This window comes from Danio rerio, chromosome 4 (genome assembly GCF_049306965.1).
Source record: "Danio rerio strain Tuebingen ecotype United States chromosome 4, GRCz12tu, whole genome shotgun sequence".
In the NCBI taxonomy this organism is placed as follows: Eukaryota; Metazoa; Chordata; class Actinopteri; order Cypriniformes; family Danionidae; genus Danio; species Danio rerio.
In genome coordinates, this window is record NC_133179.1 from 41,650,361 (window position 1) to 41,676,525 (window position 26,165).

General features: G+C 43.1%; 2 protein-coding genes and 1 long non-coding RNA gene across 4 annotated transcripts in view; 1 reads left to right on the forward strand and 2 right to left on the reverse strand.

Annotated features, from left to right (window-relative positions):
- LOC103910577 (uncharacterized) overlaps window positions 1–11,673 on the forward strand; it is a 201,147-nt gene extending 189,474 nt beyond the window's left edge. The window contains exon 2 of the long non-coding RNA XR_012402422.1: window positions 6,017–11,673. This is a non-coding gene — a long non-coding RNA (uncharacterized lncRNA). The remainder of the gene's footprint in view (window positions 1–6,016) is intronic.
- Window positions 11,674–13,340: 1,667 nt separating this feature from the next.
- On the reverse strand, window positions 13,341–25,595 carry LOC141381703 (uncharacterized). Its single transcript, XM_073948034.1, has 3 exons — window positions 25,416–25,595; window positions 22,690–23,774; window positions 13,341–14,557 (listed from the first exon to the last, which is right to left on the reverse strand). The coding sequence occupies exons 1-2, from the start codon at window positions 25,537–25,539 to the stop codon at window positions 23,281–23,283; spliced, it is 618 nt and encodes a 205-aa protein (XP_073804135.1). The 5' UTR covers window positions 25,540–25,595; the 3' UTR covers window positions 13,341–14,557; window positions 22,690–23,280.
- Window positions 20,008–22,618, reverse strand: LOC137490952 (uncharacterized). Of its 2 annotated transcripts, XM_073947788.1 has the most exons (3): window positions 22,378–22,618; window positions 22,236–22,301; window positions 20,008–22,141 (listed from the first exon to the last, which is right to left on the reverse strand). In XM_073947788.1, exon 3 carries the CDS (start codon window positions 21,094–21,096, stop codon window positions 20,008–20,010), a length of 1,089 nt encoding a protein of 362 aa, XP_073803889.1. In that variant the 5' UTR covers window positions 21,097–22,141; window positions 22,236–22,301; window positions 22,378–22,618. The 2 variants fall into 2 exon arrangements, with proteins under 2 accessions (XP_073803889.1, XP_073803888.1); XM_073947787.1 differs by having other exon boundaries at window positions 22,236–22,618.
- Window positions 25,596–26,165: the final 570 nt, after the last annotated feature.

The following is a 26,165-nucleotide window of genomic DNA, read 5'->3' on the forward strand; positions in this document are numbered from 1 at the left end:
GCGTAGGCGCGCCTCGTGGAGGGGGCTCTAGCCTGAGTGATGGTATTAACCACCGCAGTCGGTAGGTTACATAAGTCTTCCTCGCGTCTAGGGACCACACGTGGAGGTTCCAAAGATCGGGGCGAGGGTGCCAGATGGTGCCCTGTCCCTGAGAGAGTAGGTCCTCTCTCAAAGGGATCCGCCAGGGGAGGGCCGTCGCGAGGAGTGAGAGCTCTGATATCCAGGTCCGGTTGGGCCAAAGGGGCGCAACTAGCAGAACCTGTTCCTCGTCCTCCCTGACCTTGCACAGAAACTGCGCGAGCAGGCTCACTGGGGGAAACGCATACTTGCGCATGCCCCGAGGCCAGCTGTGGGCCAGTGCATCCGTGCCGAGAGAGCCCTGAGTCAGGGAATAAAACAACTGGCAGTGAGCGTTCTCGGGGGAAGTAAACAGATTGATCTGGGCCTCCCCGAATCGCGCCCATATCAGCTGAACAGACTCGGGGTGGAGTCTCCATTCTCCAGGGCGTAACAGCTGTCGTGAGAGCGCATCGGCTGCACGATTGAGCGTGCCTGGAACGTGAATGGCGCGCAGCGATTTCAGCCGCGGGTGACTCCAGAGGAGCAGACGGCGGGCGAGCTGAGACATGCGGCGAGAGCACATACCCCCCATGCGGTTGATATACGCCGCCGCCGCCATACTGTCCGTCCTGACCAGCACGTGTTGCCGCTCCAGCACCGGTAAAAAGCGGTGGAGAGCGAGGAACACTGCCAACAGATCTAGGCGATTGATATGCCAATGCAACTGGGCACCCTTCCACAGGCCCGCAGCCGCATGCCCGCGACACACGGCCCCCCAACCCGTGTTGGAAGCATCTGTTGAAACAACAACATGGCTGGACGCCTGTCCTAGAGGCACACCGGCCTGTAGGAACGAGGGGTCGTTCCAAGGGCTGAGGGCGCGGCGACACAGCGCAGTAACCGAGACCCGGTGTGTGCCCGCGTGCCATGCGCGTCTGGGGACCCGATCGTGAAGCCAGTGCTGAAGTGGTCTCATATGGAGCAACCCGAGCGGCGTGATGGCGGCTGCGGATGCCATATGCCCCAGGAACCTCTGAAAGAACTTCAGTGGGACCACTAGTTTGCTGTCGAGCTCCCTCAGACAGTTCAGCAACAGGCGAGCGCGTTCCTTGGAGAGGTGCGCTACCATGGTGATCGAGTCCAGCTCCATCCCGAGAAAGAAATCCTCTGCACGGGGGCGAGTTTGCTCTTTTCTCGGTTGACCTGAAGCCCTAGTAGGCGGAGATGCCGAAGCACCTTGTCCCTGTGCATAATCAATTGCTCCCGCGAGTGGGCTAAAATCAGCCAGTCGTCGAAATAGAGTATGCGAATGCCCGCGAGCTGAAGGGGCGCTAGGGCACCCTCCGCAAGTTTGGTGAAGACCCGCGGAGACAGAGAGAGCCCGAAGGGGAGGACCTTGTACTGCCACGCTCGACCCTCGAACGCAAACCGCAGAAATTGTCGGTGGCGTGGAAGAATGGAGACATGGAAATACGCGTCCTTCAGGTCTATAGCTCCAAACCAATCCTGAGGACGAACGCATTGGAGAATGCGCATCTGCGTGAGCATTCTGAACGGCAGCCTGTGCAGACAGCGGTTCAAAACGCGCAGATCTAGGATTGGCCGTGACCCATCGCTCTTTTTGGGTACGATGAAGTATGGGCTGTAAAACCCGCTCTCCATCTCGGCTGGAGGAACCGGCTCGATTGTACCCTTCGCCAGGAGGGCAGCAATCTCCTCTCGCAAGACAGGGGCGGACAGGCGGTTGACCCTGGAGAAATACACGCCCGTAAACTTGGGGGGCCGTTTCGCGAACTGAATCGCGTAACCGAGTCTGATTGTGCGTATGAGCCACCGCGAGGGGCTGGCCCGCGTTAACCAGGCAGGCAGAGCCCTCGCTAATGGAGTCATCGCTACAATCGCTGACGTACCAGCGGTGGGGCAGCGCGGAGTGGGTGTGCTGATCCGGGAAGCACGAGGGTCCCGCGGAAGAGCTGGAGGAGAGCGATTCGCTCTGGCTTCGCACCCTGACTCCGGAGAGGGGGCTGGAGGGCTGAGGGAAGGGACCGTCCCCCCAGCGCTCGTGAGCCACTGGCGAAGCACGTAGAGTCTGCGAGCCGGAAGGCAGCGCGTCCCGGACTGGCAGAACTCGTGCAGTCACATCCGGGGAAGGGAAAAAGTGCTCTTTTACTCATGTTTTGGTGGCACTGAAAAGTACCGTTGTTATCGGGGCCCCACCCTCCAGCGGGGAAAGAGCAAGTTTCCTCTTCTCCGGATGGCCTGTCTCAGGGACGCTTCACGGTCTGTTTACCGGACTTAACGGCGCCCTGGGCAGGAGGGGCTGCCTGCTTTCGAGGTGTAGGCCGCGCCCGCTTGGCCAGAGGCGCAGGCGGGGGCAGGGCAGCACTCGTTGGCGGGCGCCCTCGGCGGTGGATGGCTCGGCGGGCGGAGCGGGCTTACGGCCACACCGATAGATGACATTGCCCATCGCAGTCGACTGCCCCGCCACGTAGAGGTGCCGCGCGGAAAAAGATTGACCGCGATAGCGCGCTCCACTGACGGGATCACCTCATACCCCCTGGCAGCTCCGCCGTCAAGGGCGGTGAGGGCGGAGGTACATGCAGCACGGGCAGAGAAAGGTGCCCTCCAAGACTGCGTGAGCCTACTGTGCACTTCCGGGAAGAAGGGGACGAGAGGTTTCGAAGGCTTCGCCTTCTGGTCCTCTAGGTAGCACCCATCTAGTCGGTCCGGCCGCGGAGCTGGGGGATAAACCATCTCCAACCCCACGGCCGAAGCAGCCCGGGAAAGCACGGCTAACATGTCCGCTTCAGGATCCGATTTGACAGCGCTCACCTGCCCGGAGGGGGCGAGCGGGTCCAGATCTTCGTCAGACAGTGAAAGCCCACCCTCCGATGCCGTGGAGGACATCTGATCTCCGGTGTCAGCGAGTGTGAGAGCTACCATCTGGTTAGACGGATCACTCCTACTACCCGAAGCTTGGATGGAGCGCCGTGAGGAGCGAGAGGTCCGCGAGCCCATGGGCGGCGGATTATCTCCCGCTGGAACCCTCAGATCTGCCCGAGCGCCTGCTGCTTTTTTAGAACAGGAGGCAACTGTGGTGGCTCGCTCTCTTGCGAAAGTTAGCCGCGATCTTAGCTGTGCAACGGTCATAGCATCGCAATGACGACATGAACCGCCTGCGAGCACCGCATTAACATGCTGGACCCCCAAACATGCAATGCAGTGATCGTGTCCATCATCCGGAGCCAGGAGACCCCCGCATCCAGAAACGCACAGTCGGAGCGCCATCCTGAAAAGGACGTGCTGCACGACTGTGTTGCTCTTTTAGGAAAGTTTGCAACAATACGCACCGCTCTGGAGGACCGGACCCAAAGAACCGCAGGCAAGGGAGAAACCCAGCTCGACCGTCTGCCACCGCGAAGACCCACTCTGGACCGGGAGACACACTCGTTCGCTCTGAAGTGCTGAACAGCAAGAGGAACCCTCATCGACTCACTCAGAAAGGATCTGAAGCGAAAAGGATGGCGTTTGCTAGCTTCAGGTGTGCTTATATGCTGAGATAATTGCAGATGCCGCACACCTGCGCAAGCTTACGCTGCCAATTAATTTCATTCATTGGCCCGTTCAATACTCTCCAGACAAGCGGCTTCTGATCCGAATCCTCCCATTCGTGGATTTCATCCACTTTATGGCACTGAAGTTCCCCAACCGAAGGGGAACTCTGGGAAAGAGAAACAAAGATCTTGGCAAAGTTTGGAGTGACATCAAAGAAAAGAATTTGAAATTGAATTTTAAAGAGACAACACTAGCTCCATTTGAAAGAAGGGTAAAACCTGACAGATCCTAACAAAGAACTCTGAGAGACTGGTAAAACTTCTTGACTTGATTCAAAGATAATCGACATTTAAATCGTTTGAAGGAAGAATGGTATTTAACCGAACTGACCAACGACACAAGATGAACGATTAAAGCACACCAAGACTCGAGTCATTGAGTAACATACTGGTAGGAAGACATAAAGGGATTCTATTTTATACATTTAAAATTCCTTGCTATAAATAGAAATATTTCACTTGAAAACCTAACCAAAAATACAAGAATATAATATTGCCAGATATGGGTGCTGAATATATTTGTTAACATTTTTTGTGCTATAGGCACAGCAAGGAGGGGCTCTTTAGAGAAGGAAGGCTTTCACGTCACATTCAGAAGTTATTTAAGACTTCAAGGTTTGGAGACCTTTTTCGTAATGTTTTTTTTTTGTGGTTCAGGATATTCATATTTGTGTTTTTTTTTTTTGTTCCGGTCACCGTGATCTTCGCAATAACATCTGATTATAGTATATGCAAAAACAGGAATATAGAGTAATTACTTTGAATATTAATAGGTTACTAAATCCAATTAAAAGAAGCAAACGTGGCTGAAATGAAAAGAGAAAAGCAACAGATAATCTTCTGGCAAGAGACACATCTTTCTGATACAGAACATAAGAAATTAAATAAAATGGGATTTAGGGTTTTCTTTTCCTCATATAATAATGGTCGTATTATGGTATTATGTATTATGGTCGCGTCTGCTAAATGACTAAATGTAAATGTAAACTATCAATCAAAACTAATAATAACCATAGAAGAAATAAGCAACGCTATATCAAAACTTAAAACATCTAAAGTACCAGGCATAGATGGCTTCTCTGCAGAATGGTATAAAATATTCAAAGAACTATTGATGTGAATGCTTTTTGAATGCTTTAATCATACCTTACATGAGGGCGACCCCACCCACCCCCCAGATCCAGGAGAAAAGCTATCATATCTGTGATCCCAAAAGAAGGAAAAGATCCACTAGAGTGTAATTCATATAGACCTATTTCAGTACTAAATATTGACTATAGACTCTATGCATCTGTACTAGCTAAACGATTAGAGGACATTCTTCCAGACCTAATAGATACTGATCAAACAGGTTTAGGTTAAAGGGTCATGAAACCCCCCATTTCAGCAGGATGTTTTCACACCTCTAGTTTGGAAAAAGTTAGGAAAGTGGGGGTGTCTAGCTTTGTTTGGGTTGGAGTGTCGGGGGAGGAAAAATGGGCAGGGTTTGAATAAAAATGGGAGTTGCCATTTGGGCATGCGCTTCTGACCGAGTACAAACAAACACACACGCAGGGGAGACGTGTGTTTAATGACGGTGGGATGTTTGATACCGCACGTCATATAAGAGAAAAAAAGCCTTTGCCTTTCTCTGTAACTCAGATGCACTCAGTGTAAAGTTGAATAAACACGACGTTTATTTAGTAAGCACACTTTATTTCGTTCATTCCCTCCTCGCACACACACGAGACATCTTCAACTGAACTTTTTCCCTCATCAACCCCGCCCCTGCGCGCTTTCTCATTTGTAACCCGGATAACCTTCTTAGAGGTCAACAAAGTAGAGAGATAACAACATGTTAACAGTCTCCCTATACTTTAAACAAAAAAAAAAACAAAATACATAAAAAATATATATTACAGTTCCCATATTAAAAGAAACAAAGTATTATATTTAAATGAAAGTTTTGAATGAACACATTCACCCTTCTTTTTTTTTTTTTTTTTTTTTAAGTGTTCTCAGTCCTTAACTTAGTGCTTTCAATAGCACCATAATCCTTCACTGAGTACTTTAAATAACATAAGGGCTGACGCCCCTTTTTTTGTAAGACAGTCCGCAAGTTGAGTTTTTGTGTCTGACCAAAGTACCTTCTTGATCTTTTTACTCTGCATAAGATCCTTTATGCTGCTTATTTCCAGTCGAAGACGTTTTTCAGAGACCTGTTTTGTTGACTTAAGGGCATCAAACAAAGAATGATTGTCTGTTACACAGATCAACGGCGGTGTATTCAGTTCAGCATTTCCAATGGTAAGTTCAGAAAATAGAGTAGTCAGAAAAATGGCATTATCTATTCCATCTGACAGGGCCAGCGTTTCCCCCGCCAGAGTACTCCTCACTACACGTCTAATTTTCTTAGATTGCCAACAGAGAGGAGAAAACTTCCCTCCTTCTCCCATGAGACCGATCAGTGTACCCCCTTGTGTGCCACCATCAGGGAGATTCCCAAGAGAAGCATCACTAAAAACAACAAAGTTCAGAGCATCACTGTTTCCCAAATGTTGAAACTTGAGACTCACCTTTTCAGATTTAAGCTTTCTAATGACCTTGTTTGTGTCATGAATAGACTGAACTGTAGCATGCTTTATATTTGATGCTAAACTGCTTACATCAAACATAATGTCTGGTCTGGTTTGTTTTGCAACCCACAGTATTTGTCCTATTTTTGACCTTAGCTGCTCTCTTTCAGTCTCATTAAGGGAGGTGTCCCTCTGCACTGCACGTGCTGCTTGCAGTTGAATGGGCTGTAGGTTTTCAATGTACCTATGTTGATGTACATGAACTACACCATTAATAGTAACAAAGTCCATTCCTACATAGCAGAAATGTTCATGCTCCTCACGTCCAACATTTAATGCAGACTTTAGTATAGGTATTACATTAGTTGAGAAGTTCTGTGAGCCTGCCCAAAGAAAATCATCTACATGACATGCGAGTACTCCAGTAACCTTACACTGTTCATCCAACCAGTAGAATACTGCTGGATCTACTTTAGACAATTTACTACCTGTACTCAACATGATTTATTTCACTTTGATGTACCAATACAATGATGCATCTGCAAGGCCATAAACACACTTGTTTAGTTTCCACAAAACATTTTCCTTTCCTACTTCAGGAGGGGGGCGGACATAGATTTCTCTGGACAGCTGCATACCCTGCAAGAAAGCAGATTTGATGTCCATAGAATGAACTTGCCACTTGTTTTGACAGATTACAGCTAATAATAGCCTAAGAGAATCAGAAGCACAGGTTGGAGAATCTTTCTGCAACTCATGAATGTTAAGCTCTTCAAAACCTCTGGCTACAAGTCTAGCTTTGGGCACAATCCCGTTCTGAGTCTCTTTAAGACTACAGACCCATCTGGTAGATACACACTTTTGACCTGCATCCTCAACTTCCTCAAAAACATTGTTTTTGTACCAGTTAAATATTTCCGCCTGTTTAGCAGCATCAAATGAAATATCTTTTGTAATTAGCACATCAGCCTCTCTATCGGTTGATTCAATGTGAAGATTGTCCACACCTGACATATCCACTGACTCCTTTTGCCCATCACTCCCATCATGTTTAATATGTTGCAGATTAAACCAGTTTTTATATTTTCCAGAGGCTTTGCCTGCTCTGCCTAAAACTTTGGCTCTATGTAGACCATCACTATTCTGTTTGTTAAATGTTATGGTCTGTCCTGTCTTTAGCTTTACATCAGCAAAAGAGACAGGATCACCACACACAACATGATCCGTTTCAGCTTGTGTTATTCTAGGATAAGCCACTTCTCCTGTACACAATTCCCTGTCACTGATGTTTTCTTGGTCACTGTCTGTGACTTCACTATCTGAGCTATCTGCTACACTGTTTAAGCTACCCTTTTTGGTTACTTTCTGACTGTTAGCTTGTTCATTTTGCTTATCTCGAGATTCCTGATTCTGTGTATTTGCCTTACAGAGCCTGGATTGATGTACTCTTACAAGAGTCCCACCATGTCTTATAAAAACAACAGCTCCATCTTGACCAATAACCACCCCTGGTCCCTTCCACTCTGGACAATCTGCCCTTTTGTAAAATACCTTGTCACCTGTCACATACATGTCATCTGTGGGCCTAAGCTGCTTATGTAGTGCCCTTCTTATACGTTCAGAAGACTCTGCTTCAGTGAATGCTTTTCTAGAAGCGTGTAGAGCCGAAATGTGTTCCCCTACTTTAGCGCTTACAGTGGTACCCTCTAAAGCAGGTAATTTATCAACTAAAACAGAAGGAAGGTTAGGATTCTGTCCAAAGACTAATTGGTATGGACTGTAGCCATGAACATTCAACATACTGTTCTTGGCCATGAGGGCCCAGTCAAGTGCAGTGTGCCAGTCACATCCGTTTTCTCATTTCACCTTCAGGATGATCTCGGTGAGTGTTTGGTTATGTCTCTCTAGTAGTCCGTTGCTCCAAGGACTGTATCCAGCTGTTGTTCTTATCTCGATGTTAAAGTTTTCAGCCATGTCTCTGATTTCTTGGTTGTTGAATTCTCCACCATTGTCACTGTACAGTTTTTGGGGGGCGCCATGAACACTTATCCAAGTGTGAATGAAGGAATTGACAATTTCAGAAGACTTCTTTGTTTTAACAATACTTCCGGCGCTGAAACGTGTGAAGTGGTCGATGATGTGAAGGTACCATATACTTGGTTCTAACTCGTGCAAATCCACCGCCATGGTCTCGTTATATTCAGAAGCCATGGGCAATCCCACAGCAGGCTTTGGTTTTGTCCTTTTGTACTTTTTGCATATTTCACAGTCATCTACTATTTGTTGTAGAATAGCAAAACACTCTTTGTCCTTATTTCCTGAACTGTGCATGAGCCTCTGTAGCCTGTCTGCCGACGCGTGGCCAAACTGTTTATGGAGTTTCAAAAGGACTTTGTGTTTCTCCTCAGGAGACATGCTTTCTGTCACTGTTAGAACTTTCTCCTCAGTTTGATCTTTTTCATTGTCTTTGTCTCTGATATCGACACAGTAATGTCCAGAACTAGTAAATTCAAGAGGAATGGATTGTTTGAACATCACTGCACTGTCCTTTTCCATGTCCAAAATGGTCCCTGCCGTTTTTAGTGACGTTTTACTCAGCAGGAGGGGAATGTCAACTTTGACGACTTCTGTGTGGATTAGGCATTTTGTCAGTCCTATTTTAGCTGGTAATTTCACATTTTTTGTGGAATATACCAAGTTCCCATCACCAAACCGAAATGGTCTGCAACTACGAGTTTCTGTTTGCATCAGCTGGTTTACTTGGTCTTGAGTGAGATCATCAATATAATTTTCCAGCCATTTCTCCCCACACACAGTACGGGTGCAAGCAGTGTCAATAATCGCTGATCCCAGTGATTCAGTCATGAATATTTCTGCATCTGACATTGAGGCTTTGGTAAATAATGTTATGTTACATTCCTCAATGTTTGCATTTTCAGTTATTTTAACATGTTTAGTTTTCTTGTGTGGACAGTCTTAAGCCCAATGAAATGTAGACTGGCAAATAGCACATCTGGATCTCTTACCGTACTTATCTAGTGGATTAGTCCCTGGTAATGGCTGCTTTGAATGTCCACTTTGCCACATTTCATTACGTTTTTCCCTTCTTTGTGGTCTTTGTTTGGTGAAAAACGCAACATCCTGGTTCACTTGTATCCCGTTTGACAAGCCTGCTGCTTTTCCTCCGAATATCCGTTTTAGAGCCGACTTCATAGATGAAAATGTTAACTCTGTGCAGGCTGTCAGTGCTAGCTGTCTGTTTTGTCGTCGAGACATGCCGTATCCAATAGCTTAAATGCTATTACAGCGTCAGGAAGCGTCATATTATACCTTTTCTATTATATCGCTGTTCAAAATCAATTATGTAGTCCGCCATGGAAACCGAACTGTCCTTAGTTATTCCATCAAAATAAGAATACGCTTCATACGCGCGATCCTTCTCCTCTTTTAAGAACACATCATCCAGCTTAGCCATCAGCGTTGTCATACCTGTATCACTGTCTAAATCCACCGCAGATATTTCCATCGCTGTCTCACGGGCTCTGCCTTCAAGCCCCAATGCAACAGCGAGGGCTTGTTTCTTTTTATCGAGTTCAGTGACCCGCGTCCAGATATTAACTTCATTTTTCCAGCACTCGTACGGTCTTGTTTCGTCAAACTTCGGCGGAACTTTATAACTGGCTGCCATCATTCAACCATCCTCTGCTACCATGTAAAGTTGAATAAACACGACGTTTATTTAGTAAGCACACTTTATTTCGTTCATTCCCTCCTCGCACACACACGAGACATCTTCAACTGAACTTTTTCCCTCATCAACCCCGCCCCTGCGCGCTTTCTCATTTGTAACCCGGATAACCTTCTTAGAGGTCAACAAAGTAGAGAGATAACAACATGTTAACACTCAGGAGGTCAGAAAGCCGTGTGTGTGTAGACTATCCTATCACAAAATGAGGCGAAAATTCAACACGACGGTCGGCAAAAGTTTGCTTAGTGTTCACGTTTAGTGTTTACACACAGAGAGCAGCATTTACAGATCTTTCAATATTGTAGTGATATTAACGTACTGTAAACTAAGTAACTTAGAAATCTTTTTGACTAAGGTCTGTCTTTAAACACTGAAAGAGTACAGCTGACTATAAGAACTATAACTTTGCCATCTGAATGAACAAAGAAAGGGCGCTGATCGCATACACTTAATCTTGAATGATAAACTTGAATGATACTGTAGATTTTGTTAATAATTTCTATACATACAAATGAATCTGTAGACAGGATAATCACCACATGCTGAAGCTGCGTCTTTTTTAAAGGAGACGAGCAGCAAATCCGGATCTCGCCATAGATGAGAAATGCTCTCGAGTAAAAAATGTTCCAAACAAACACATTTCTGCCGCGCGTCGCATCTACGGATCCACGCACGAGTCTAACAGTACTCGCATAGAGAGAAAATGAAAACAAAACCTTCACATTACGAAAGCAACACTGGCGACCCGTATCTCCAAACAATTCTTATTCTTTTCCCACAACTTTTGGCAACACGATGTGTGTTGTCTCTCTGCCGTCTGAACACTGTTTCAGGTACAGTCTAAGAAAGCTAGCATGCATATTAATGATAATCATAATAGAGCGCTGATTGGTTTGAACCAAGCCATACTCATGAATGAATGCAATGCACTCAGAGAAATAATGCGGGACGCCTTGGTACAGATGTCCAGTCCACACGCTGGAATACACGCTATTATGTCATGGCCGTGATGCAGCTTCAAAAATTAGTTTCAAACCGGTAGTACGAATTTGCTCGAAATAACGCAAAAACAACCAATTGTCACTTTTTTGTGAAATATAGGTGTCCTAATAGTGTTTTTAGCAGTGTGGGACACATATACAACTGTCAACAGCTCAAAAAATTTGTTTTGGTGTTTCGTGACTCTAAATGGTTCAGAAGAAAAGTCCCGTTTTAGTTTCATTGTTGTGCTTTTATTTTATATATGTTTGGAGCCTGTTGATCTTTGACACGTAACCCTTAACAAAATTTTCTACAGCAACATTTTATCAACGATTGAGCCCAGATTGTATTTGGTCACCTTTGACACTTGTATTTCTTTTTTGTTTCCATTTTTCTTTAAAAATGTCTGTTTGTCAGTTTGCTTGTTTTTTTGATGCGGTTTTGTTTGTTTTGATCTAAACTGTTTTGAAAAAATAAAAAAAATTAAAGTCAGCTCATGTATCATCATCATCCTGACGCAAACTCACAGCGTTCAGCGTGTAGTTTTGCTGCTGTTAGATAAAAAATAACAGCTGGTATTCATGTTCAAACACTCTAAAAATAATTCTATAGGCCGGTCTGTCTTTATAAATAATGTCTTACATTTTACAATGAATTCTGTCCAAAATAAATTGACCTTTTTTCTCTTTTGCTAAAATAAATTCTTATTGTATTTGACTGCGTACTGTCTTGTTTTAATTAGCCTTAATTGCCTTATTCTTTTCAAAGAGCAGCTTTCATACAGAGCCTGTTATTTTAGTGTTTTTTCCAGGAAATTGTGGATATTTGTAGATTCCTTCTTTCTTGTCCTCGGCTGATTACATGGAAAAACGAAAATGACAGGGAAAAATTTGGAAGTTGATCATTGACTTGTTTTTTCCTGTCATTTTCCTTTTCTTATTTATTTAAACTATCACATCACTTTTCAGGTGAAGGGGAAACAGTGTTGTACTTATCTGAAAAAGCTTTAAGTTTTAATTAATGTTGTATATTTTTACTTTTAAATGATTGCATGTTTTTAAATGGAATATATAGTCCCACTCATTCAGCCTATTACAACCAAGTCTCTATTTGCAGAGCAGTGTTTGTGCTTTTCAGTGCAGAAAGAGTACTTCAGGGTGAGAAGAGCAGTGATGGTTGTCCAGAGAGAGAGGAGAGAACATGGCCACAGGTGGAAACTTGGAGTTGGACTTGTTAGAAGTGAGTGAGTATGGGTGATGGAAAGATGTTGTTTCACATCCAGCCCTTTCCTGACAAAAGATCTCCTCTTTGAGCAATAATCATAGAATAACTCCTCATCACTCAAAATGTATTTTGTAGCAATGAAGAGAATGATGTCTCTATCATTAAGGACATACAGCCTTTTGGTGAAAGGGTCTTTTGGTGAAAACACCATCGCTCTTGTCAAGGACGGGCCTGACAGTCAGCCCTTTCCAGTGTTGAGACAAAATCATTTTATGCACAAAACTGCTGTTGATAAAGTCCAACCTAACAACAGGCTTCCACTGCTTCTGAACCACTGCAGCATGTGGGATGTTTGACATCCACCCTTGTTTGTCCATCCAGTGGTTTATTTTGGACTCTGATGGCTACTGTCCAGCAAAGTATTCCAGAAACACAAAACACATCAGTATTCGTCTATTTTCACTCAATTTCACTGTTTGCGTCATTAATCATATTGACATCAGACATGAATACAGAGCCACAAGATACACAATATTATTGTAGATCATAAGTGAGCTGCTCTGGTGGAGAAGGTAAAGTCGAGGGCAAAGGATGCATGATCGAGATGCATGAACTATTGGTTTCCTAGCTGATCTTCTTCTCAGATTTTAAAGTTTATTGTTTTAGTTCCTGACAATTATCATCGTCTTGTTTCGTGGAATTCCATAAGTTCTCAGGTTCTGATATTATGGAGAGACTTAGCCATCCTTACATTCTAATAAATTGTAACTGTTTTAATAAAACTGTTGTAATAAAAAGTGTTTTTTGGGCATTTATCAAGCGTATTACAATAATTCCTGAATGATTTTTATGGACTAAAGTAATGAGGAAAGCTTTGATCACTAGAATAAATAATATTTTAAACTACATTCACATGAAATACTGTGCTTTAAAAAAAATGCAACCTTTTATATTTATTTTTTCTCAAATAATCGCAGCATTGGTAAACTTTTTTCTAAATTTTGAGTGCTTCAACTATAGTGAAATAAATATATAATTAGTAATAATACAAACCCAAATCAGAAAGAGTTGGGACAGTATGGAAATCGCAAATAATAATACAAAAAAAGATTTCCAAAAAATTTGCATTTCATTGCAGACAATACAAAAAAAATATTTAACGTGTTCCTCGTGTTTTTTTAATGATTATTTTAAATAAATGTGTTCCAATTTTGGTTGTTGCAACATATTTCAAGAAAAGTTGGAACAGTAAACATTTACCACTTTGTAATGTTGACATTCCTTTTCACAACCCTTAGACGACGTTTTGGGAATGAAGACAACAAGTGATGAAGTGTTTCAGGTGTAATTTTTCCCATTCTTTTTCCCAAACAAGTCTTAAGGTAGACAATAGTACAGGGTCTTGACAATGCGCCACACATTCTCTATCAGAGATAGGTCGGGACTGCAGGCAGGCCAGTCAATTACCTGTATCCTCTTCCTCCGCTGACAGGACTTTATAATGTGTGCAGAATTTGGTTTTGCATTGTCTTACTGAAATATGCATAAGCCTCCCTGAAAAAAGGCAGTGTATTGTGCTCCAAAATCTCTGTCTCAGCTCAACTTTTCAGCAGTAATAGTGCCATCACATCTGATATTTAGGAAAATCATGCAATGTAAATTTGGCATTAGGCGACAAGCAAACCAGATGTCAGACATAATATAACAGGATATTTCTATTGTCAGGATGATCAGAAATTTAACTACAGTCTTCTAGACTCCTCTAATGAAGAACACACACACACACACACACACATACATAAAGATTGATTATCAACTTATAGGATGTCCTGCAATCTAATAGGCATCTTGACAGAATGGCACAATAAACATCTTTTTACTGGCAGCTAATACATAGAAAGTCTTTCTCATTTAATATAGAATAGAAGACAGCAGAATTCACATGTACTGACAGCTGTTTAAGTAACATCAAACGTCCAGTTCCACATGAGAGGTCTCCATGACCTCTAGAATAGACCTGAAGATTTTAAAGAAGCAAATAACTTGGCATACAGATAAAGCAATATCATTCATATCACACATATGATTCTAGTTTTACTCTAAAGAGGGAAGACAAGTCATTATATAATCTATGCACCTGAACAATTCTCCATTGCAAAGGTATTAATAATCATATCACAGAAAGGATATTTTCTAATCCTGGTGTGGTCATCATCCAGATACCCACTCCTTCGATGAGCACAGACGACCCTTTAACCTTTAATCATATCATTATCACTTATTATCATGTTTTTCATGCATGTGTGGCCGGGGCCCGTACTGTACTGAATATAACCAAATAGAGGTTCACTTTACTACCCACAACTTCAGGTTTTCTCCAAACAAATGGAAATAAAGCAGAGATGTGTACAAACAATCTTTTATTAGACACTTAAAGAGTTTTCTTTAAAATGTAATCATATAAAACAGATAATCAATTACAATAAGTCACAAAACAATACAATGGTTTGTATAATGGTTGTCAGTGGCCACTGCTCTCACACTCAATATTACACAGGATATACCATTGGGAAAGATCAAAAGGAAAAAGAGGAAAATGCCACACTCCAGTGCAACGAAACCTTCAAAACAAAACACTCATTAATAAAGAGAAACTAACCCGCACTCAAAACAAACCACCCGCATAACAAACAAAGCCAAAATAACACAACCCTCCCCATATAAGGTAATCCTTACTGTTAGTATTGAAATGTAGGTTGAACAATAACAGCCCTTAGCAATTTACACAAACAAAATACAAACCCACCAAATAGTTAAATCACAACACTGCACACATACACGCACACTCACAACCGCGCCAACGTCGAAAGAATTTAGCGCACCCTCGCACAATAAGGGCGCGCTCACACCCACACACACACAATCCTACACACACACACACACACACACACACACACTGCCTTGACGCAACCGAGTCACACACAATCAGGTGCCGAGAAGGAAAGTGAAATCGCCCCTCCGTAGCACAAACGGGTCGCCAGACAGCAGCAAAACAGCAACGGGCTCTCTATAAAACAACCAGTCAATATTCATTCGCATGTTAACGTTTTAAAATCATGTTTCTAGATAAAACATTTACAGACTCTCAAATAGAAACTTACCCGCAGCCCAGTCAACTGGCTCTTAACGCAAATGGTGAGCAATCCACCAATCATACATGGATGTAGCTAAAAGAATTATTTATTATTAATTAACAGCTCTAAAACTCGCCAGAAATAGCCAGAGACATAAACAGAGACATACCGTTACTTGCTGATGCGATTGCACTTCCGCAGGCCAAAGACACAGAATTACAGGTTTTTCTAAACACTGCAGGCTTACTGCTCAACGCTCAATGCTTAACGCACATCAAAAGTTTGCACGCACTCAACACACTGCCACTATTCCATGCCAGGGAGATAACGGAAGCAAAACCTCCACACTTTTAAAGGGGTGGCGAGCTTAATTTCTAACTCCATTCACCTAAGCATAGTGAGGAAACCCCTCCCCCTTGGGGATCCCCCACTACACGCATACGAGTGGGAAACCCCTCCCCTTTGGGGATCGCCCCATTACATTTACCCCTGGCTTTTCTATCATCGTCCCGATGATACTACTTACAACCATGGACGGAAAGGACTATTCTGAGCCTGACTAGGTTGCAATGAGACATCCACCCCCTCTCTATTTAGATGTACATGTTGAACGACTACTGCAGCCCTTGGCAAATGATGCGGGTTTGAATGTTTTCCGGCAGTGGCCCTAGTAGTTCGTCGCCTATCGCCCTCTGTTGTTTCCCTTGGGGGATTAATAGCAGGGAGAGGAGTCTCTGCACTCACCAACCTTTCCTGCTCCAATGGTGGCTCTACCTCGACTACACCTGAGGCAAAAGGGTTAACCCCTATAAGGACTACGTCCAAATCATCTACCTCATCCACTGCCACTGAGGAGTCTAAAACCTTATCCCAATTATCTTCTGACACTCCCATTTCTGGTTCAACCACGTGCCGCGAGCCTCCTGTATTAGGTACTAACCTTAAATGGGACCTATGCACCTGCTTCACCCGAGAGGGATTATCAGCCTCTACTATGGTGTATACACCACCCTTACCTATCGGGGATTGGACCACTTTGTAAACAGTGCTGGACCAATGATTTTGAATTTTATGACGACCACGAACACCTTGGTCAAGCAAATAAACTTCTTGGCCTTCTTGCAATGCAGACTCCTTTCCTACCTGACCATGGCGTTTCCTACGAAGTTCTGCGGCTCTATTCAGCCGAGCCCTCACTCTGCTATACGTTTCTTTTAGGGTCTCTCTATGCTCATCCACCCAATCTTTTACCTGCCCACTGACAGGTGCATCCACAGCTGTGAGCAAGAAATCAACTGGAAGTCTAGGAACCTGCCCAAACATCAAGAAATACGGCGACTCACCAGTAGTCTGGTGAGGCGTTGTATTATAGGCAAAACATACCTGTGCGATATGGCAAGTCCATGACGTCTTTTGTTCCACAGACAATGTACGTAATAAGTCATGAAGGGTTCGATTAAAACGCTCGCACTGCCCATTTCCCTGAGGGTGATATGGAACAGTGCGAGTCTTCTGAACCCCATACAACTGACAAAGCTGAGAGACCACTGCACCCTCAAAATTTCGACCTTGATCTGAGTGAATCTGCGCAGGTACCCCAAACCTATAAAACCACTCGTGGATCAAGATGTTAGCTACTGTGATTGCTTTCTGATCCCGTGTGGGCACAGCTTGAGTGTATTTTGAAAACACATCTGTAATCACCAGGACATGTTCTCGCCCATCACTAGCCCGCTCCAATGTAGTAAAATCAACTGCCAAGATTTGATTTGGTCTTGATGCCAGCAAATGGCCCATAGGTGCACGGGCTAGTGGCTGGTTTAACTTTGAGACTGCACACTGACTACATTCCTGGCACCTCTTTCGAACATCAGCCTCCATCCCAGGCCAATAACATCTGTTGCGTATCAGCTCATAGGTACGCTCTCTACCTTGATGACCATGAGAGCCATGCAATTGCTGAAAAACCTCTGCCTGCAAAACCTCAGGGAGCAGCAACTGATCTATTTCCTCCCCCCCACCAGGCAGTTTTAGATGACGATATAGCAACCCATCTCTCTTAAATAACCTGCTCCACTGACGTAGCAGTTCCCGACATCTATTGGACATAGCCTGACGTTGCTCTTTAGTTGGATACACTTTAGAAGAGAAAAAGTTGAGCACTGGGCCAATAACTGAATCCCGCTCCTGCTCCCGTTGCAAATCTACAGTTGAAGTGGTAGGGAAAACAGAGATGGTGTTTTGTGCCAATACTACCGGTTCCTTATGCAGAAGTTCTACCAACACTGCAGGCAAAGTGGTGCCACAATCGTTCTGTGAAGATGGTAGCGCTGTATACTGACGGGACAAGGCATCTGCATTACCGTTAACACGGCCTGGACGATATCGGATATCAAAATCAAAAGCTGCAAGCTGAGAAGCCCAGCGCTGCTCTAAAGCACCCAACTTGGCTGTCCTAAGATAACTCAAGGGATTGTTATCTGTGTACACTACACACTTCTGTCCTAAGAGGTAGTCCCTAAACTTTTCGGTTAGCGCCCATTTTAATGCCAATAGCTCCAATTTCATGGAGCTATAGTTTTGCATATTTCTTTCTGTGGGACGAAGCCCCCGGCTAGCATAAGCAACTGGCCTCAGCTTCCCATCCTTCTCCTGACTCAGCACAGCCCCTAACCCAGAATGACTCGCATCAATTTCCAACACAAACGGGAGAGAGAAATCTGCATAAGTCAGTACAGGAGCAGTCACCAGTCGCTGCTTCAAATTTTGAAAGCCCAGTTCACAATCCTCGGTCCAACAACTTTCAATTGACTTTCCTGAACCCCTCTTCTTCTTTGTCCCCACCAAATCTGCAACAAGGCGATGTAACGGGGCTGCTAACCGTGCAAATCCCTCTACAAAGCGTCTGTAATAACTTGTAAAGCCTAAAAAGGACCTCAACTCAGTCACATTAGTTGGACGCTTCCACTCTGCCACCACACTAATCTTGGCTGGGTCAGTTGATACCCCCTCCTTAGACACTACATGCCCCAAGTAACTTACTTTTTGTTGGAAAAAGCAACATTTCTCTAGTTTGGCCTTAAGACCCTCTCGCTGCAGTCGAACAAAAACCATTTCCAGCCTCTCCAAGTGTTGTGCAATAGTGGACGAAAAAATTATGATGTCGTCTAAATAGAGTAACAAAGTCTGGAACCTTTGGTCCCCAAACATGCGCTCCATAAGGCGTTGAAAGGTACTAGGGGCATTGCACAACCCAAAGGGCATTCGATTAAATTCAAATAGCCCAAAGGGCGTGCAAAAAGCGGTCTTACACTTATCTCCCTCTGCCACTGGTACTTGATTATAGCCACTGGCAAGATCCAATGTGGAAAACCATTGGGCTCCACTCAGGGCATCCAGTGATTCTTCAATTCGTGGCAGAGGGAAAGCATCCTTCCGCGTCTTACCATTCAACTGCCTATAGTCAACACAAAGACGAATCTGCCCATCTTTTTTCCGCACAATCACAATTGGAGAGGCATACGGGCTAGAGCTCTCTCTAATCACCTGATTCTGCAACAACTGGTGAATATGCTCCTTAACTGCCTCATAATCAGAAGGGGGCAAGCGTCGATATCTCTGCCGTATTGGCTCACTATCAAGCAAAGGAATCTGATGAGTTATGAGCTCAGTACAACCCAAATCACCCTCATGAGCTGAAAAAACAGATCTATATTTACTCAGCAGAGATTTAACCTGAGCCTGCTGATCCAAAGACAGCTGAGGCAGATCCAAAGTATGGATGGCCTCCTCCACTGTGTCCCCTCTCACCATTTGCAATGCAGTTGTTGCTTGAAGATGGGCCTGTTCCTCTGGTGGAGTCATAACATCTAGCTGTGGAACAGTCTGAACTTTACACAATGTCCCTACTACTACATGCGGCTGCAACAGGGAATCCTGTTCCCCCACATTAACTATGGGTACAAAAGCCACACCCCGAACAATTGGTACTAAAGATACAGAGGCCAGTAGACCAGCCGGAAGTGAATTCTCCATCCCTAGTGGCTCAAAAAGCAATAAAGGTGAAGGGCCTATGGGTAAGGAAAATGTGACAGGCACAAAACGCAACGAATCAGCAGGGATTCGCACTGCTTCTCGACCCCCAACCCTAGCCAATCTTTCTGTAATCTCACAATTGTCAGTTTCAGTCTCCCTACAATACTGCAAAGCAGAATACCATGCAGGAACCTCCCGCACAGTAGGGAGATCAAAAAGACTGGAACCATGCTGACTAAACAACTCCCTAAAACACTCCTGAATGACATTCATGCCCAACAGCCCAGGAAACCCACCTGGTAAGGAATTGGGCAGGTCTTTCACCACAAGTACCCCCTTATTCTGGATGTTCTTCCCAAGAACAACAAAATCTAACTCCAGGTAACCCAAATAAGGTATTTCTAAACCATTTGCAGCACGTAGCTGGAGCCATCCACAGCGTTGTAACTTCTCTTTGCCCCAAGGCTCAAAATGTTGGAAAAAAAATCCCTCTGAAATAGTTGTCACCATGGACCCAGTGTCCAGTAAACATGGAACCTCTACCCCACCCATAGTAATAGTGACAGAAGGACAATTACCTACTAACTTACAAAGTGCTTGCTTCCCTTTCAACTCAGAGGGCTGTGAGCCAGTGGCTACCCCTCCTGAAGTGTGGCTCAACAATTCAGGGGGTTGAAGTTTTCCGACGGCCTACTAGCACCCACTGCATTACTCTGCTGTGACACCACCCTCGGCTGTTCAGTGGATCTACGAAAATCCACTATACAATTCCGGGCAATATGCCCTGGTTGGTTACAGCGTCTGCAGATAATAGGGTTCACCCGCCTAGATGGATTACCTGCATGCTGGGACTGCAGCTGCTGCAGGCCTTGAGTGAGCCGATTAAGTTGCTCTTGTTGGGCCTTTAACATCTCCTTTAATTCAGCTATCTCTGTTGAATTACCTCGACTGCTTGATGGTGGACCATGTCCTTGAACCCTATACTGGGTAGCAAGGGAGGGGACAGAATGACTTCGTTCACGCGTATCAGGACGAAATCCCTCATCAACCCACCTAATTGCCTCCTTCCTTACATCCAGAATAGTGGACTGTGGATGGAGCCGAACATAACGCTTAAGCTCACGACATAGACTATTGTCAACAACGTGTTCTACAAATTGATCCCTAAGTAAGATAGCAGAATTAGGGACACCACCCGGAGCACATTGTACAACCTTCTCCATCAAAGCGAACAGGGCATGTGAAAAATCTTGCAAGGACTCGCCTTCTTCCTGTTTACGAGAAAAAAACTGCTCCTGGAGGGAGATATAAGAGTATGCACATCCATATAACTCTCTTAACACTGAAAACACCTTTTCTGGATCCTCTCTCTCAACCCTTGGTCTAAATTTAATTTCACTTCTAGCAGACCCACCCAGATGATCAAGGATAAAAAGGGCTTCTTCCCTTGCTGGTAAATTTCTGGCCCGTAAATTACTCTTCATCTCCTCTATCCACTCAAACACATCCTCATCTCCCCTTCCACTAAACGTGGAACATCGTCGCTCTCTAGGAATAAGAATAATACGCTCTGCTATGGGTCTAGAAGCATCTGACACACCAGAGGCATGGGCATTGGTATCAACAACAGAACTAGCACTCACCGAAGGCCTGGCTGCAGAGTTAGCTTGATGCTGTAACTGTTCATTCTCCGATTGCAGGGACTGAACCTGCCTGCGCAGCTCATCCAACTCACTCTCCATCATTAAGGTAAAGAAAAAAAACAAAACAAAAAAAAAAAAATACAGAAAACAAAACAAATACTCACTAATAACCTGAACAGCGGTGAGTCTTGGAAGGCTTCCTTTAAATCACTGCCCGGTGCTGTTTTGCTGCTGTAAAACAACCACACTCACACAAAAGCATTCACAATAAACAACAAAATGAAACGAAATAATAAAAAAAGGTCTCAACAAACACACAAAGTGCCCAAGGATTGAGTACACACCCCTGCTTGTAAAGGAACCCTGCCGACTACGCCAAATGTGGCCGGGGCCCGTACTGTACTGAATATAACCAAATAGAGGTTCACTTTACTACCCACAACTTCAGGTTTTCTCCAAACAAATGGAAATAAAGCAGAGATGTGTACAAACAATCTTTTATTAGACACTTAAAGAGTTTTCTTTAAAATGTAATCATATAAAACAGATAATCAATTACAATAAGTCACAAAACAATACAATGGTTTGTATAATGGTTGTCAGTGGCCACTGCTCTCACACTCAATATTACACAGGATATACCATTGGGAAAGATCAAAAGGAAAAAGAGGAAAATGCCACACTCCAGTGCAACGAAACCTTCAAAACAAAACACTCATTAATAAAGAGAAACTAACCCGCACTCAAAACAAACCACCCGCATAACAAACAAAGCCAAAATAACACAACCCTCCCCATATAAGGTAATCCTTACTGTTAGTATTGAAATGTAGGTTGAACAATAACAGCCCTTAGCAATTTACACAAACAAAATACAAACCCACCAAATAGTTAAATCACAACACTGCACACATACACGCACACTCACAACCGCGCCAACGTCGAAAGAATTTAGCGCACCCTCGCACAATAAGGGCGCGCTCACACCCACACACACACAATCCTACACACACACACACACACACACACACACACACTGCCTTGACGCAACCGAGTCACACACAATCAGGTGCCGAGAAGGAAAGTGAAATCGCCCCTCCGTAGCACAAACGGGTCGCCAGACAGCAGCAAAACAGCAACGGGCTCTCTATAAAACAACCAGTCAATATTCATTCGCATGTTAACGTTTTAAAATCATGTTTCTAGATAAAACATTTACAGACTCTCAAATAGAAACTTACCCGCAGCCCAGTCAACTGGCTCTTAACGCAAATGGTGAGCAATCCACCAATCATACATGGATGTAGCTAAAAGAATTATTTATTATTAATTAACAGCTCTAAAACTCGCCAGAAATAGCCAGAGACATAAACAGAGACATACCGTTACTTGCTGATGCGATTGCACTTCCGCAGGCCAAAGACACAGAATTACAGGTTTTTCTAAACACTGCAGGCTTACTGCTCAACGCTCAATGCTTAACGCACATCAAAAGTTTGCACGCACTCAACACACTGCCACTATTCCATGCCAGGGAGATAACGGAAGCAAAACCTCCACACTTTTAAAGGGGTGGCGAGCTTAATTTCTAACTCCATTCACCTAAGCATAGTGAGGAAACCCCTCCCCCTTGGGGATCCCCCACTACACGCATACGAGTGGGAAACCCCTCCCCTTTGGGGATCGCCCCATTACACATGAAAGGGCTTTAGCAATCAACCTATAAAGTGTTGATTATTGTGAAACTGCACAGAAATAGAGAAGTAGTATTGCAAAGAACAGCAAATCGCGTGCCCAGAATGAAGAAGTACTGCAAAACTAAGGTGACATCTGCCTTAGAGGTCAACCGTCAAGAGAAGATGCACAGAAGACAAGGATGATAGAGTACTGTGGTATAAAAAGGAAACATCTCTGAAAGAGAGTTTAGAGTTTAACCTCTCATGCGCAGTGTTACTTTTGGTTTCTGTCCTGCTTGAGCAAATAAAACTTATAATTTTTAACAGATTGACTCCAAACCCATTTTTGAACATGCTCTGGACCCTTTGAAGTCCAACAATCTGTAATTTAATTTTATGTTTGGATTACAATAAAAATAGCAAAGAGCCTAAAACTGATCCTTGAGGCACTGCATGCTTTACTGGCCTGACACTTGACAGTTCTTTTACATTTACAAACTGGTAATGATTAGTATGATGGTCATGACTTAAGCAACCTTAAAGCCCATCTCTAGACACCTGTATAGGTGCAGTTTTTGTGTATTTGTGTAGCATTACAACTGACTGAACCTCAACAACAACATCGTTTACCTTTGCCACCTGACCCTGCAGCAAGGAGCAAAAGAAGGGGGCAAAGAAGCCCTGAAGAACTGTTCTGCATATTCTGTAATTGCTGCATCTGCTCTCTGTGCTGCTGCATCATCATAGCCATCGACTTCTCGTGTCTCCTGTTGGAGTTTTCTAGCAGCTCTCTAAACTCTCTAGCTCTGTTACTCTCAGCTTCTGACGCCTGTCTCTTGAACTCCTTCATCTCCTTGCTCATCATGTCTGCCTTCTCCTGAAAGCCCTTGTCCAGCAGAGCCGCCTGCTCCCTTAGTTTGCTGTCCAGGGCACGCTGTGCCTCCTCCCGCTGCTGCTTCATCTCCTCCTCCATCTTCTCCTTCATCTGCTTTATCCGCTCTTCATTACTCTTTTTCTCTGCCTCCATCTTCTCCATCAGTTGCCGTTGTGTCTCCTCTTTAGCTTTGATTTCCTGTTGCAGCAGAACTGCTTTCTCCATTTCCTCTGGCCATTGACATAAAGTGGAGGACAAAAATATATGGTAATAACAGACTGTTTTACTTTAAGGAAAATATTTTGGGCAGTTTATTTGAATGAAAAAATGACATAATGACAGTTGTACCAGGCTAGGTCTCAATAAATAGTCATCAATCATAATTTCAGTAAGTTAGAATATAATAATCTGAAAAGATTCTTAAAGTTAAATTTTGCAACACAAAGGCAGCATGAAACCCTTTATGCTAGGCCATGATCCATTACTATTTATTTCCATTTTGATTGTTATTTTATGAAATAAATGTATATTTTGCTTAATCCCTCATTTAAGCGCTTGGTTTGCCAGCGCTCGCAGATCATTAACACAAAATCAGTGAAGTTTGATTCAGATGCTGCTGTGGTGTCAGGCAGTAAGGTACTGATTCTACACCAGTTGAATCACACATGCACAGTATTATACATCTCATCTGGAAAAAAATAAAATAAAAAAACGTTCCTGATTTAGTACTGCTGATCTGTAAGCAACGGTATCTGATTCTACCTGAAAACAAGATTTGAGTGATATCCATTACAGTGCAGTGGTCTAAATGATTAATATTTAGCATTGTTTTTCTGTGTTAGGTTAAATATTCTTGAAAATATATTAGATTATTTATGAAAAATAATGTTTAACTTCACAAACCATTATTGTTGCTAGTATTAATGATAATTAATTTAAAAGCATGACTGCATAAACTTTAATGTAATGCTTTTCAAAAAACTTTAAGCTATTTTTTAAAAGAAAAATTTACAAATATTTCAGAAATCATGTGTATTTGGTACAATATTATTGTTATGGTACTTGGAGAAGCACAAGAGACATTTTGTATTTTACATTTTTGTTAAAGGATATGCTAAAAATACTTTTGAGAAATATAGAACACATCTCTTTAGGTTTATTAACTTGCTAAAAGATGAAAATTTACTAGCATGTGCGTTATCATCAGCTCATCAATTCTCAAATCGGACACATCTAAATGAAACCAGATTTTGATTCTGTTCTGTTTATCTGACCTGGCTCCAACTGATTGTACCAAAAATGAGATTAGAGAAGCACCAGAGTAATTCTTGACTGCAGTGAGAGCCACTCTAGTAGTTGGCATGGGCAGATCTGATGTTCAGCTCACAGTCATCATCATCATCATCAGTTCTCTTTTCACAGCTGATCACTCAGTGTACTGTTCTAGTAACTGAATAGCTAGAAATATTGGTTTATTTCAAGGAGTCAGAAGGGGTATCAGGCATGTTTTAAAGTAAGTCATTTGTGCTTACTGGAAATGCAAACCATTTCAAGTGATTCAGTTCGATTTGGTGAACTGGTTCACTTAGGACAGAGATGCTCAACCTTGTTCCAGGAGATCTACCTTCCTGCAGAGTTCAGCTGCAATTTTAATCAAACACACCTGTCATTAATTACCAAGTGCTCCTTCATGTCCTACTTAGTGGATTTTGTTGTGTTTGATCAGGTTTGGATCTGGTTATAAAGAAGGATTCATTTGTGAATCTGCCATCACTAGGTCTGAGTAATTGATCAGGCCATGTTCATGCTGGTGGTTAACTGATCCTTTAAGAAAAGGTAAATGTAAGATTTGAAAAGGTTAAAACTCTCACCTTTAATCTTTTTCTCCTTCTCAGTCAGTTTTTTGTCAGCCTGCAGAATGGCTTTAGAATCCACTGATTTCTGCTTCAGAAACTTGTCTAAGACCATTTCAGCCTGTTGACACACACAAAACATCTGCTTTCTAATCCAAACACCACCCCTTAACTAACTCACACAAACTGTGCACATCCTTACAGGTAAAGACATTTTAGATGGACCATTAATGAGCCTTTTTAAATGACAAGCAAACACAAAAATCAAATACACTTAAATGTTTGTTGAACTTTAATTGAAGTGCTGTTCATAATACTGTCATAAAACCTTTATATAAATAAGACTAAATAATGTGCATGAGATTTTATGCATGCTTATGACAACTGTTATTAAATGTCATTTGCTCTGTTATGACATTTTAACAGTGTATTTAATATTTAATTTCATTTTAATGAAAAATTCAGCTTGTACAGCTGTAAAAGAAAATAAAACATATAAATGATGTTAATATAACATTCATGACATTTAATAGGGCCTCATCATATTCATAGTTATGTTATATTTATGACAAGTTGTGTGATCTTGGTAACAAAAAGTTGTTATGACAATGACAAAAACCGGTTGTTTTGTATTTGTTTGTGTCATAACAAGTTGTCATGAACAAAGTCATCTTTGCATCTAAAATGCCATAACTGAGCAAATAAAATGTAATAACAGTTGTCATAATCATGCATAAGATCTCATTTACCTTCATGAAATGTGTCATA

Bases quoted from the DNA above. Each gene is read 5' to 3' on its own strand.
- LOC141381703 (XM_073948034.1), bottom strand. From the start codon at position 25,539: ATGTTTTGTGTGTGTCAACAGGCTGAAATGGTCTTAGACAAGTTTCTG. The intron at 23,775-25,415 runs GTGAGAGTTTTA...GTCAATGGCCAG, and splicing joins GAAGGAGAAAAAGATTAAAG to AGGAAATGGAGAAAGCAGTT.
- LOC137490952 (XM_073947788.1), bottom strand. From the start codon at position 21,096: ATGATGGAGAGTGAGTTGGATGAGCTGCGCAGGCAGGTTCAGTCCCTG.